At 42.0% G+C, this 14,416-nt stretch overlaps 1 protein-coding gene across 10 annotated transcripts in view; it reads right to left on the reverse strand.

Moving 5' to 3' along the window:
- The window catches only part of ADD1 (adducin 1), an 84,721-nt gene that overhangs the window by 25,875 nt on the left and 44,430 nt on the right, over nucleotides 1-14,416 (reverse strand). For all 10 annotated transcript variants that reach the window (XM_044267890.1, XM_044267893.1, XM_044267892.1 and 7 more), the window contains 2 exons: nucleotides 13,636-13,798; nucleotides 3,396-3,547 (listed from right to left, as the gene is read on the reverse strand). In XM_044267890.1, the coding sequence (XP_044123825.1) occupies nucleotides 3,396-3,547; nucleotides 13,636-13,798 (315 nt within the window). The remainder of the gene's footprint in view (nucleotides 1-3,395; nucleotides 3,548-13,635; nucleotides 13,799-14,416) is intronic.

Below are 14,416 nucleotides of genomic sequence, written 5' to 3' on the forward strand. Positions count from 1 at the left end.
CACACCTGGTGCCCCTTGTCTGTCCAGAAGGACTGAGCACTCACATCGAAGATTTTAAGGTCACTCCCTAAAAACCAAAGACACCCAACACAGCCTCTCTGGTAAAGATCTACACCATATCCCAGAAGCATAGCACACTGGCCACAAAGGTGGGCTCCAGACCTTCTCCCCCACCCCCGAGGCTTAGCACACCCTGCAGTTCACGCTGGAGCTGAACCAAGAGGTATTTAGAGGTGGAAAGGCCTCAGCATTAGCTAAGCGCCACCACGAGGAGAAGTCCAGCTCCCATGCTAACTGGGCCACTGTGGCTTCTGACACCCCCCCCCAAAGCTTCTCAAAACCTGATGTGATCTTAAGACAGAGATCTAATTCAAACAATCATCTCCAATCCTCCAATGCCTGCTAGCGCTCTTAACTCCCTTCAGCAGAAAATCCCTAGGCCCCCTTTCAAAGAAAGGGCACAGTGACCTGATAGCACTTTTTGGTTGCACTGACAAATACTGTTAATATTTATTTTTTCTGTTAAGAGTGTATATGATAACACTTAGATTGTAGAACAAAAAATGAATGCCATAAGTAGTTAAAAAAATAAGAATAAAACTTTCTTCCTCAAAGATTCTCTAGTTCACAAGATACAGGAAGTATTTTTGTGCTTCAGTATCTTCTCTACTCATAAGTATTAAAGGCCACACATATCATCTACAAAAGAGTGAACATTAACTAATGTTTTAATTCTGCCAAGTACTCAATAAAGGGGGTAATGGGTGGAAAAGCAATTTCAGCAAGTTAAACTTAAACAGCATTCATAGTGGGGACTACTGGTAAACAGCATTTTAAAACCCCCAAAGAATATGAAGCTGTTAGTAAAGCCAAGGATTACGTTTCTGATTGTAGATGTAACATTTTCATGGAATTCAGCCAACCATTGAGCATAAAACTCCCTCCACAGAGCACTCTGTCAAGCAGGATCAGTCACAGATGCTGGCAATTCTCATGCAGGTGCCAGGGACAGAACTGGAAGAACTGGCAGAAGTGGCAGGCTAAGTGAACCCTCCAACCAAGCACCACAAGGCACCACGGAGCTCCCAGTTCCTGTTCGATATTTTTACTGAGGCCGGATTTTGGGTTGTTGTGTACCTACAGAAGCACCCTTCACAGATTCAATGTTCCTGTGAGTGGAGATGGATGGCAGACAAGCAAATGGAAAGTATGGGTGATAGTAACTGCTTTGGGGGAAATGAAGTAGGTGTGCTGGGTGGAGGTAATATCCTACAGGCCTGACCGTGGGGACACGAAAGGGCCAGGTTTGCATTTTCAAAAGCGAACTTTAACGGCAACATGGGGAAGAGAGAGAGGGGAGGGTAACACAACATCTCTGGCCAAGATCCATCCCATGTCCCAGAGCACAGTGCACTGGCCAAAAAGGTGGGCTCCAGACCACCTTCCTCCTCGGAGGCTTAGCACTCCCCATAGGCTACAATGGAGCAAACCTAGCACCACTACCAGTCCACGTATGAAAATCACCTACATGTGCGCTGGCTTTGAAGGATAAAACAGTCTAAGCGGCTGTTAAGAGCAGTGGCCTTAGGGGAGGTGAGAGAACCAGCAGGACAGAGACTTCTGCAGACATCCGTGGGAGGCACACTTATTACAAGAAGTAGGCACTATAACTTGAAATATCCAATAACAGAAATTCAATGAAGAAACAGAGACTGGGGTAAGTATAAAAGTCAGAGAAAGAGGTTATCTCAACAGAAGAGCAAAGAGAAAAACAGAAACCTGACAAGGCACTAGGAATCAAAGGTGGCAAGAGACGGGGTGAAACTCCAACTGGGAAACAAGGTTTGGCTGCGGGTGGTCAGGTGCTCCCACATGCTCTGTGACACACTGTGCTCATTTGCTAGGAGAAAAGAGGTCAAGAGTTTAGAGGACAATAGACAGAGTAGAGAAACACTAGTGAGCTGGCTAAGTGAGACGTCCTACAGTGCCAGGCAGCACTGGGGATTCATTTGCAACTGGGGCTGCAGTCTAAGGAGAAAGCCAGTGGGGTGTGTTGAGGCTCCCTGCAGCAGGGTCTGGTGCTTGGGGGCAGGGACGGATAGCATAGTACTGGCGAAGAGTGGCACGGACAGGATACACCACGCTGGACCAAACAGGGAGGAAACAGGGGCCAGTGGCTTGGGATGTAGAAAGGACGAGCCAAAAAGGCAGGACCTGTCTCACTCCATGACAGAACCCCAGAGCTAGAATAATGCTTGATACAGAATCAATATTTAGAGCAGACACCAAGTAAATACTTACTGAAAGAAAAGTCCTGATAATGTTAAAAAATAGCTAAAACTGGAGCAGCTAAAGAAAAAACTATGAGATGGGACGCCTGGGTGGCTCAGTCAGTTAAGCGTCTGCCTTCAACCCAGGTCATGATCCCAGGGTCTCGGGACTGAGTCCCATATCAGACTCCCTGCTCGGCGGGGAGTCTGTTTCTCCCTCTCCCTCTGCCGGCTGCTCCCTCTGCTTGTGCTCTCTCTGCCAAATAAAAACAATCTTTTAAAAAGAAAAGATAGGAAAAGAAAAGAAAAGAAACTATGAGAAATAGAAGACTTGGGTCAGAACAAGAAATAAAACAAACATCTTCATTCTTTGGTTTTTAGGCATAAAAAGATTTTTGGGAATGGCCTGTACCCTAGTTCTCCCTTATCTGTGGGAGAGACATTCCAAGAACCCCAGTGGACGCCAGAAACTGCAGACAGTACCAAACCCGATATACACTATTTTCCCCTACGTCGACATACCTATGATAAAGTCTGATTTATAAACTAGGCACAGCAAGAGATTAATAACAATAACGAATAATAAACTAGAATAAGTATAATAACACACTACAATGAAAGTTGTGTGAATATGGTCTCTCCCTCTCTCTCAAAATGTCTCACTGCCCTGTGCTCACCCTTCTTCTTGTGATGATGTAGGTGATCAACTGCCCCTGTGAGGAGCTGCAAGAGATGAGTGCTGTGGGCGTGTGACTCAGCGAGCGGGTACCACTGACCTTGACGATACACCAGAAGCAGGGCCATGAATTTCTGGACTCGCCAATAGCAAGTTTAACTGAAGCTGCAGAAAGCAAGACCCCAGGTAACAGGGGAAGACTATACTTTGGTAAACGCTCATTTATAAGGTCAGTATGCAAAAAGTGAGTTTTAAAGTACTGTCCTTGTAATTTTTAATTCAAACTACATAATTCTCAGATGATTATACTCTGCAGTCAGGAATGAGAAAGAAGGTATTCCAAGATTGACTTCAGCTCAGTTGACCCTTCTTTCCCTAAACGGGAAGAGGTGGTGCCAGATACGTAATATTCCATTTATTACTCAGTTACTACCCCATTTAATACTCACTGTGATATGATTGTAGATAAGCTGAGACCATCCAAAGAGATCTGCCAGCCGATAAAATGCTGCCAACTTACACCGCAGTAATTTCTCCCCTTTGTCATAGGCGATCGAATCAGATCCTCTCAGGTCATTCACAGGAGTTACCATACCAAGACCTGAAATAGAAGAGAAACAAACCCACACTTAATATTTCTGATGAAATATAACACAAGTAATAATAATCCTGAGATATCAGTATTCTACACTGGGCTATGAAGTAAGACTCAAAAACTTCAAAGACTATTTCATAAAAATCATGTTCCCCAACATTAATACAATTAAGTTAGAAATCAAGAACAAAAATGGTAGCAAAATTTGTGGAATGCAGTAAAGCAATGCTTATAAGAAAATTTACAGCAGTAAACATATGTAAGAGCACCTAGGTGGCTCAGTCCACTAAGCATCTGCCTTCAGCTCAGGTCCTGATCTCAGGGTTCTGGGATCAAGTCAATATCAGGCTCCCTGCTCATTGGGGAGTCGTCTTCCCCCTCTCCCTCTATCTCTCTCCCCTGTTCATGCTCTTTCTCTCAAATGAATAAAGCCTTAAAAAAATTTTTTTAAAATGATCTAGGTTTCATCTTGGTGAAACTAAGAAAGAAAACTAAATCCAAAAAGAGTAAGCAAAAAAAGAATGAAGAAAAAGGAGATATCAGTCAAACAGAAAAATAACAAGAGGGCACCTGGGTGCTACTGTCAGGCATCAGACTCTTGGTTTAGGCTCTGCTCATGATGTCAGGGTCATGGGACACAGCCCTGCATCAGGCTCCATGCTCAGTGGGGAGTCTGCAGGAGATTCTCTTTCCCTCTCCCTCTGCCCACCCCCCACACACACATTTGCTCACATTCTCTCTCTTAAGAATAAATCAATCTTTAGAAAAATGAAAATAGAGAAAAACATTTAATCTTGAGAGGATTAAAACCAAAATAATGAAATCAAAAGAAATGAAACACAAACTGAAAGGAAACAAAATAAAAGACACCTCTAGGCAGATTCCAACAAAACACAGCAGAAGCAGAAGTCACCAGTAAGAAGCAACAGAGAAAGGACATCACTACATACCCTAACAACATTAAAAAGGATAGTAACAGGATATTATGAACAACTATACCAGCACGTTTTAATTTACATGAAACAGACAAAATCCTAGAAAGACATAAGCTACCAAAGCTCACTCCAGAAGAAACAGACATGCTGAATAGCCCTGTTTCCATTAAGCTGAATTTGCAGTTAAAAATGTTTCCATAAAGAAAACTCCCGGGCCAGGGGAGCTACAGAGGGCTCAGTGAGTTAAGCATCCACTCTTGATTTCAGCTGGAGTTGTGGTCTCAGGGTTGTGGGATCAAACCCTACATGGGCTCTGTGCCCAGGGCAGGATCTCCTTGTTATTCTTTCCCTCCTCCTTGCCATAACCCTCAGCCCCTCCCTCCTCTTGCAGGAGCTCCCTTTCTGTAAAATAAATAAATGAATAACATCTTTAAAAAAAGGAAGGAAGAAAGAAAATTCCAGACCCAGATGACATCACTGTGAATTCTACCATATATTTAAGTAAAAAATACCAATTCCATAAAAACTCTTCTCAAAAGTTCTACACAAGTTCTTCCAGAAACACTTTCCAATTCACTCTATCAGGCCCAGCATCAGCTTGATATCAAAACCATAAAAAGGGGCGCCTGGGTGGCTCAGTGGGTTGGGCCACTGCCTTCGGCTCAGGTCATGATCTCAGGGTCCTGGGATCGAGTCCCATATCGGGCTCTCTGCTCGGCGGGGAGCCTGCTTCCCTCTCTCTCTCTCTCTCTCTGCCAGCCTCTCTACCTACCTGTGATCTCTTTCTGTCAAATAAATAAAATCTTTAAAAAAAAAAAACATAAAAAGACAGTGTGTTACGTGAGAAAAAAGACGAGAATCTCCCATGAACGCAGACTAAAAATTACTTAACAAAATTTCAGCAAATAGTCCAGCAACAGACAGACTAACACATCATGATGGGGGCAAAAGGGGATTATCTCAGGCATACAAAATTGGTTCAGCATTCTAGAAAGCAATAAACAGGGGCATCTGGGTGGCTCAGTGGATTAAGCCTCTGCCTTCAACTCAGGTCATGATATCAGGGAACTGAGAAGGAGCCCCACATCAGGCTCTCCACTCAGCGGGGAGCCTGCTTTCCCCTCTCTCTCTGTCTGCGTCTCTGCCTACTTGTGATCTATCTCTCTGTCAAATAAATAAATAAAATCTTTTTTTTTTAAAAAAAGCAATAAATATAATTCACTGTATTGAGAACAAAAACCATGAGATCATTTTAATAGATACAGAAAGAGCATTTCATAAAATTCAACATCCGTTTAGGATAAAAGCACTCCACAAATTAGGAATAGAAGTCTCCTCAACTTGATAAGGGACATCTACAAAAAAACCTACCAGGGACATCAAGCATAATGATGAAAGACTGAATGTTTCTCTCTCAAAATCAGAAAGTATGCAAGGATGTATATTCTGGCATTCTTACTGAATACTGGCGATTATCACCCATGCAATAAGGCAAGAAAAAGTAAAACAAACAAGCAAAAACACACATACAGGGAAGGAAGGGGAGAAAAAAAGTATCTGTATGACTCCTCATTACATGTTGCTAAATTTGAATCTTTTCTTTAATTATAAGCTGTCTTAAGCATACAGAAGAACACAGAGAACAATACAAAAAAAAACCCACCTATTATCTTGATTTAACATAGGTCAACATTTACTTTAGATCTTTAATTCTTGGGCGCCTGGGTGGCTCAGTGGGTTAAGCCGCTGCCTTCGGCTCAGGTCATGATCTCAGGGTCTTGGGATCGAGTCCCACATCGGGCTCTCTGCTCAGCAGGGGGCCTGCTTTCCTTCCTCTCTCTCTGCCTGCCTCTCTGCCTACTTGTCCTACTTGTGATTTCTCTCTGTCAAATAAATAAATAAAATCTTAAAAAAAAAAAAAACCAAAAACATTAGATCTTTAATTCTTAAAAACTGTCTTTTAGAAGATTTTCAGAAGATGGTAGCAGTGAGCACAGTTTTTGAATCTTATTAAATCTCTATCCTGACCCTGCACAAAAAAATTAGCTACACAAACTAAGATAGCAAAGCGAAAAACCTAAGGGTGATACCTATAACACTAGGTAATGAGGTAGAATGATGAAACAAAAAATATAACTGCGGGGGCACCTGGGTGGCTCAGTGAGTTAAGGCCTCTGCCTCCGGCTCAGGTCATGATCCCAGGGTCCTGGGATCGAGCCCTGCGTCAGGCTCTCTGCTCAGCAGGGAGCCTGCTTCCTCCTCTCTCTCTGCCTGCCTCTCCACCTACTTGTGATCTCTGCCTGTCAAATAAATAAATAAAACCTTAAAAAAAAAACACATATATATATATATATATACATAAAAAACTGGGTAGGGTTGACATATAGTGTAGGACATCATCATCTCTGAAGGAAGAAGCAGAAGGAACCATAGACCATTTGCCAAACTCCCAAAAGAACCTCCAGGAACTCACTACAATAAGCTTAGAGGGCCAATTTGAGAATAGCAGCTGAGACCAGGAGTTCTGCACACTTAAATCCTTAAAAAAAATTTTCCAAACTAGCCATTTAAAACTGACTTTCAGGACAAAGTCTCACACAAAGAAATCTGTGGTAATTAGAACCCAAAATGACTAACACAGAACTATAAAGAAAACAGAGGTGAAGAATCCAGATAAAAACAAGGAAGGGGAATAGAACCCAATCGCTTCAATAAACTGCCATATTTTTTGGCACTTTACAAAAACAATGAAGAGGGAGCTCTAGAGCCATGATATTAGAAAAGCTTTTCTGGGGGTCCCTGGGTGGCTCAGTCAAGCCTCTGCCTTTGGCTCAGGTTGGGGTGGAGCCCCACATCAGGCTCCCTGCTCAGCAGGAAGTCTGCTTCTCTTTCTCTCCCACTCTCCCTGCTTGTATTCCTTCTCTTGCTGTCTCTCTGTGTCAAACAACAAAATCTTAAAAAAAAAGAAAAGAAAAGAAAAAGAATAAAAGAAACGCTTTTCTGAACCAGAATCCTTCAAGAAAACTAATTTCATGTAAAAATGAAAAGAAAAGGGGGTGCCTGGTTGGCTCAGCTTGTTGTCTGACTTTGGCTTGGGTCATGATCTCAGGGTCCTGGGACTGAACTACAGTGCTGGCCTCTGCGGGCAATCTGCTTGTCCCTCTCCCTCTTGCTCTGTCCTTCCCTCCCCCTTGTGCTCTCTAAAATAAATAAACAAAAATCTTAAAAAAAAAAAAAAAAAAAAAAAAAAAGAACAGAAAAATACCATGATCAAATGCCATACAAAAATTCTGTCAAGAAAAAAGAGCAGAACCACATCCCTACAGATAATGAAAACACACAAGAAAGACATGTCCACAAAACAGATGAAAACTATAACCTGTTATTTCATAATATGGTAAAGAAAGTATTAAAATAACAAAAGATACCAAAAAAACCACTTAATATAATCAGAAAAACTCAGAAATGAGGGCTAGAACATAAAAGGAATTAGATATAAATGAAAAAATAATTTTAAAAATACTAAACTCAAAGTAGAAGAAAAGAATGTAAAGAGAATTTTTTTAAATCATAAAGAAATGAAGCAATAAATAGGTCTTCAGAACAAGTGACAGTTAAGGAAGACAAACTCCAACATGCACACAACAGCATCTGGGCAGTAGGAAACAAAATGGAACAGGATAAACACTAAAAACCAATTCAATGTTCCTAGAATACAAAAGATCTGGAAGACCACGTCGTCTGAGAAAATTAACCCAGGATGACCAACGCTAAAACATATATTCTGGTAAAACTGCTCATCTCTAAAGAAAAAAAAAAAGTACTCTGAACATCTAGCAAAAGAGACCAAGTCACTTAAATGGAAAGATTATCTTCAATTTTAACAGCAGTGCTTTGAGGCAGAAGAAAATCATTTAAGATACATAAAATCGAAAATATGAGTCTAGGGCCTAACTAACCAAACCAAATTCATATTGCCATATAAAAGCCAGCATGCAAGAACTCAAAGTATTGTTTCCACAAGCATTTTCTGAGAAGGCTACTAGAGAAGGCACTTAAGACAACCAAAATGACTAGGAGTACACTGATACGAAGGCAGTGGTGAGCATTAAATATATATTTATTACAGAATTAAGTTACTAATTATAATACTAAATGAGTGTTGTAAGATGGAGATGATATCTGTCACGGTTATATGCTCACAACACAGAATGCAACTATTTTCAATCATGAAGAGGGAACATAATATTGGTAGGGTATCGCTATTGTGTGTGATACATGGAAAAAACAAATGAGTGATCATGTAATATTCTGGTTTTGTTATTCCTGTTGTCCTTAAAAATCAGAATTTTTTTGTGGAAGAGAGGAAAATAAAGGTTAGAGGAGATCAGGTAAAAACCCCTTAGTACTGAATTTTAAATAGAATTATAATTCCACTGTATACTTAAAATTCCAACATTCAACCGTATGCCATGTAATTCATAAGGTAATAATATATTTCCTACCTCTATCCACTAAAAAGGCCTAGAAAGAATGACTAACCCAGCTCACTGCTACTGTACCCAGCAATGTATCCACTGCTATAATACCTAGACTAATTTCCATTTCCCACAAAAAGAAATAAAGATTTCTTTTTGAAATGACCAATTCCAGACCTGGAGCAGGAAATACACTCAGGGAACCTAGAACATCTCCTTGTAGGGGATAGCCTGGAAAGTCAAAGACTACTAGGCTCAGAGGTCAACCTGAAGGGACTTCCACCAGTCAGAAAGGTTAACTGCAATGTTCTGAAACCCATTAAATATACTGAAACCTATGAAATAACACCAAAATATAACAGTTGGTCTTCTTAGAAACAATGACAGGAAACCAACTTATTTTGAAAAGGTTTACTTTTCCCATATAAACCATATCACTGGGTAACCAAAAATAGTTGAGAGAAAGCTCCTTTTCTTGTGTGCAAGCCTGATTTTTTTTTTAAAAGATTTTATTTATTTATTTGAGAAAGAGAGAGAAAGGAAAGAGAGAGAAAAGAGTGCATGCACACTAGCGGGGAAGGGGGGGGCAGGTGCAAAGGGAGAGGGAGAAACAGACTCAGGGAGCTCAGACAACGGACAACGCAGAGGTCTATCCCAGGACCCTGGGATCATGACTTGAGCTGAAGGCAGACGCATAACCAACTGAGCCATGCAGCTGCCCCAAGCCTGATTTCAATAGATGACAATGAAGAAACTGCTCCGCAACGTGTGAAACTCCAACCCAGAAACAGATCATCTACAAATAGTTTAGCAAGACACTCCCCTCAAACATGCAATGACTGATGGGGAAGGGGGTGGCCCCTTTCCAACCATGCCCCATTTCCAGGGAAGTTGGACTATTTCACAGAAATAGTCTAGTTAATAAATACAAAGGAAGAATGATGGCATTAAAATATCTCCATCTTGGAATCTTTATTAAATTAATGGACCTCCATCTTGAGAATCAATAGCTGCTAACAATGCAAAAAGGAACCGCCAGACTATGTACCCACTGACAGAACACAGAACCGCCTACAGAGAGTAGGTTTTGCCAGAAAGCTGAATCCAAACACAGTCAAGCATCTAGATCCAACTACCAACTGGCTATAAACTTGGAAGACCAAAGAACAAGGTTAGCAGTACCATGGAGATGGAATCAGCAAAATTCAGGCTGTAGCAAATTCTGCAGGTCAACAAACCCATTTTTATTTTTATTTTTTAAGAGTTTATCTATTTATTTGTCATAGAGAGAGAAAGTACAATTAGGGGGAGCAGCAAGCAAAGGGAGAAGCAGGCTCCCTGCTGAGCAAAAAGCCCCATGCAGGACTTGATCCCAGGACCCTAGGATTATGACCTGAGCCAAAGGCAGACACTTAATGGACTGAGCCACCCAGGCATCCCTCTTTATTTTTTTTTTGAAGACTTATTTATTTATTTGAGACCGAGAGAGAGAGAGAAAGAGAGAGAGAGAGAGAGCGCACAAGCACGGGGAGGGGCAGAGGGAAGAGAGAGAGACCCAAGCAGTCTCCTCACTGACCAAGGAGCCTGATGGCAGGCTCCATCTCACAATTCTGAGATCATGACCTAAGCCGAAATCAAGAGTTGGGTGCTCAACTGACCTAGCCACCCAGGCACCCCTCCTCCTTACACTTTGAGTTTAAAGAACATGGTTTTGGGAAGCCTGGGTGCTTTGCTCAGTTGGGCGTCTGACTCTTGGTTTTGGCCCACGTCATGATCTCCCAGTCATGAGACTCAGTCCTGCATCAGGCTCTGAGCGCAGCAAGAAGTCTGCTTGATAGTCTCCCCCTTTCCCTTTCCCCCTTCCCAAAATGCGCACCTGCCCCTCTCTAAAAATAAACCTTAAAAAGAGAGAGAAAGGGGTAAATTGTAGCCTGAAAAAGGTTAAAGAAAAAGTACTAAAAATAGACAAAAACTAAACCCTAGTATTTCGGGATGACCATTTGGACAATGAAACCATGAAAAAGAGCAAGGCAGTGGTTAAAGTCAAGACAGAGGTTCCATGGGGCGCCTGGGTGGCTCAGTGGGTTAAGCCGCTGCCTTCGGCTCAGGTCATGATCTCAGGGTCCTGGGATCGAGCCCCGCATCAGACTCTCTGCTCAGCAGGGAGCCTGCTTCCTCCTCTCTCGCTGCCTACCTCTCTGCCTGCTTGTGATCTCTCTCTATCAAATAAATAAAATCTTTTAAAAAAAAAAAAAAAGACAGAAGTTCCTGGGATGCCTGGCTGGCTCAGTTGGCAGAAAATGTAACTCCTGATCTCCAGGTTGAGTTGGAACCCCATGCGGGGTGTAGCAAATACTTAAAAGTAAAATAAATAGATCTACGTATTGAGCATCAATGGCTACTAACAACACCTGGGTAGCTCAGTCCGTTAAGCATCTGGCTTCAGCTCAGATGTTGAGCTCAGCATCTTGGGATTGAGCCCTGCACTGCTGGCCTCCCTGCTCAGTGGGGAGTCTGCTGGTCCCTCTGCCTCTCCCTCTGCTTGTGCTCTCTCTATGAAATAAATTCTATTAAAAATTATTAAATAATTTTTAAAACAAAATAAAACCTTTAAGAAACATGGCATTTCCTTTTGAGAGGATGATAGGGGAGAGGCAATCAATCAATACCCTTAATTTCTTTTTTAACCCAGGCGGGACCGGTAAAGGTATAAAACCTGAATGCCACTTGTAAGCTGTATAACATTTGTTCTACACCATCTATACGTAGCTTACAACAAAAGTTGTACTACTTTGTTTTTAAATTTGTACTCTTAAGAAACATACTATTAGGCTCTCTGCTCAGCAGGGAGCCTACTTCCCTCTCTCTCTGCCTGCCTCTCCATCTACTTGTGATTTCTCTCTGTCAAATAAATACATAAAATCTTAAAAAAAAAAAAAGAAAAGAAACATACTATTAGATATAATTAAAATTAGTTAGATTTCTTCCTTTTTTTTTTAAAATTTATTTGACAGACAGAGATCACAAGTAGGCAGAGAGGCAGGCAGAGACAGAAAGAGGGAAAGCATGCTCCCTGCGGAGCAGAGAGCCAGACACAGGGCTCCATCCCAGAACCCTGGGGTCATGACCTGAGCCGAAGGCAGAGGCTTTAACCCGCTTTCTAACCCTCAGATTTCTTTCTCTTTTTTGGTGTGGCATTATTGCAACAAAATTTCCTTTTCTCTAATTATAAGACAATATGCAAATAAATACATTACATCACCCTTTTATCTAATACACATGAGACCACACTTTTATCTAATACATATGAGACAGCACTAGAATCCATAAAGAATCCAGTGAAAATAAGAAAATCTGACTATGGTTTGATTTCAGAGTAAAACCTTAGGTAGTAAATGTCCATCACTCGCTGGACATTAACAATGCACCACTCCGATGGGTGTCGGTCAACTTCTGAGAATACCATGGAACTGACAGGTAAGTAGCCAATGCCTGGTGACTGAACGAAAGCACTGGTGCATGTTGGCCCATCAGAAGCTGACTAGCCAACTACAGCTGTCAGGCATCGGTCCAGCACGCAGCACACAGGTCAGAGCAGCTAACACTCATGCTGCTCTGGGTTCACCCTGTCACGTTAACATTTACAAGTTCAACAGCCACAGCAACGCTCCTCCATCTCTGCATGCTAACCATTCTTTGCTCACGGTCACCCATCCAATATTTCCCAACCTGCTTGCTTTTGGAATGTCTGTCTCTCACCCACTTACAAGCAGCAGTAAGGAGTGGTGGATATGAAATGCTGGCCTGGCTGAAATAAGTTCAGGCAAACTGATGTACTCCTCCAAAAGCACTGTTTCTGAGAATTTTTAGTTCACAAACGGTCTGCGAAGCCACACAAAAAGTCCATCAGCCTGAGAAAGAACAGTCCTATTGGCTCATAAAAAAAGGGAGCCATCGGGCGCCTGGGTGGCTCAGTGGGTTAAGCCGCTGCCTTCGGCTCGGGTCATGATCTTCAGGGTCCTGGGATCGAGTCCCGCATCGGGCTCTCTGCTCGGCGGGGAGCCTGCTTCCTCCTCTCTCTCTCTCTGCCTGCCTCTCTGCCTACTTGTGATCTCTCTCTGTCAAATAAATAAATAAAATCTTTAAAAAAAAAAGAAAGAAAGAAAGAAAGAAAGAAAGAAAGCATCAATTCTTCATTATCAGTGTCCTCAGTAAGGACAGTCCAAACATGTGGAAAGGAAATAAATACTCCTATTTTTAAAAAAAAAAAAAGGGGGGGGGAGCCATCTAGGGATGCCTATGGTGGCTCAATCGTTAAGCATCTGCCTTCGGATCAGGTCATGGTCCCAGGATCCTGCAATGCAGCCCCGCATAGGGCTCCCTGCTCAGCAGAGATCCTGCTTCTCCCTCTCTCTCCCTCTCTCTCCCTCCCTCTGCGTACACACACTCTCTCAAATAAATAAGTAAAATCTTTAAGAAAATATAAATATAAATTTTTAAAAAGGGAGCCCTCTACCTTCAAGACATTTTCAGACTTACAGCCTTTCACTGTAACTAAAACATTAATTTTCAAAAAACTCAATTCTGTGTATCACAATGTACACCAATCTACTTCCCGTAAGAACAGGAAATATAGCCTACAAAATGACCAAATGGGTACGGAGAGTCAGGAACTACTCACTCATGTTCAAGGCCGCCATCCCCCCTTGCGGAGCTGCGGGGTAGACGTTCGGTACATTCGCGGTCATGAAATCTGCAATCTGCTGTAGCGCCAACAGGCCTGTGGGGTTCTTCCCCTTCTTAAATTGTTCCTGTATCATTGATTCCAACTCTTCACAGAAAGCCTAGTAAAAGGCAAATGAGAACAGTGAGACACTATCTCTCTTCCATGCCTTGGGAAGGCAGAGGTAACTAACACACAGACTACCTTTTTGTTTGTTTTCATCCAGGGCTAGAAAAGTAAATGGATATTCTCATACATTACTACTTGGAGCATCAATTGCTACATTATTTCTAGAAAGTAATGTAAGAAATATAAGAGCTTAAAAATCTTAACATTCTATCACTAATAATCTTTTTGAAAGAAATAATTAGGGATATACTCAAAGATGAATTCATATGGATGTTAGTTCCAGCAGGACTGACAAAAGGGAAGCAGGTAACAGTCGACATATGAAACAGTAGAGGGACGCCTGGGTGGCGCAGTTGGTTGGACGACTGCCTCTGGCTCAGGGCGTGATCCTGGAGTCCCGGGATCGAGTCCCACATCGGGCTCCCAGCTCCATGGGGAGTCTGCTTCGCTCTCTGACCTTCTCCTCGCTCATTCTCTCTCTCACTGTCTCTCTCTCTCAAATAAATAAAATAAAATCTTTAAAAAAAAAAAAAAAAAAATGAAACAGTAGAAATATGATTATACACACGGGTCCAACCTTATAATGGACACGGTCTATCTATGCACATGG

Source organism: Neovison vison, chromosome 11 (assembly GCF_020171115.1).
Source record: "Neovison vison isolate M4711 chromosome 11, ASM_NN_V1, whole genome shotgun sequence".
Lineage (NCBI taxonomy): Eukaryota > Metazoa > Chordata > Mammalia > Carnivora > Mustelidae > Neogale > Neogale vison.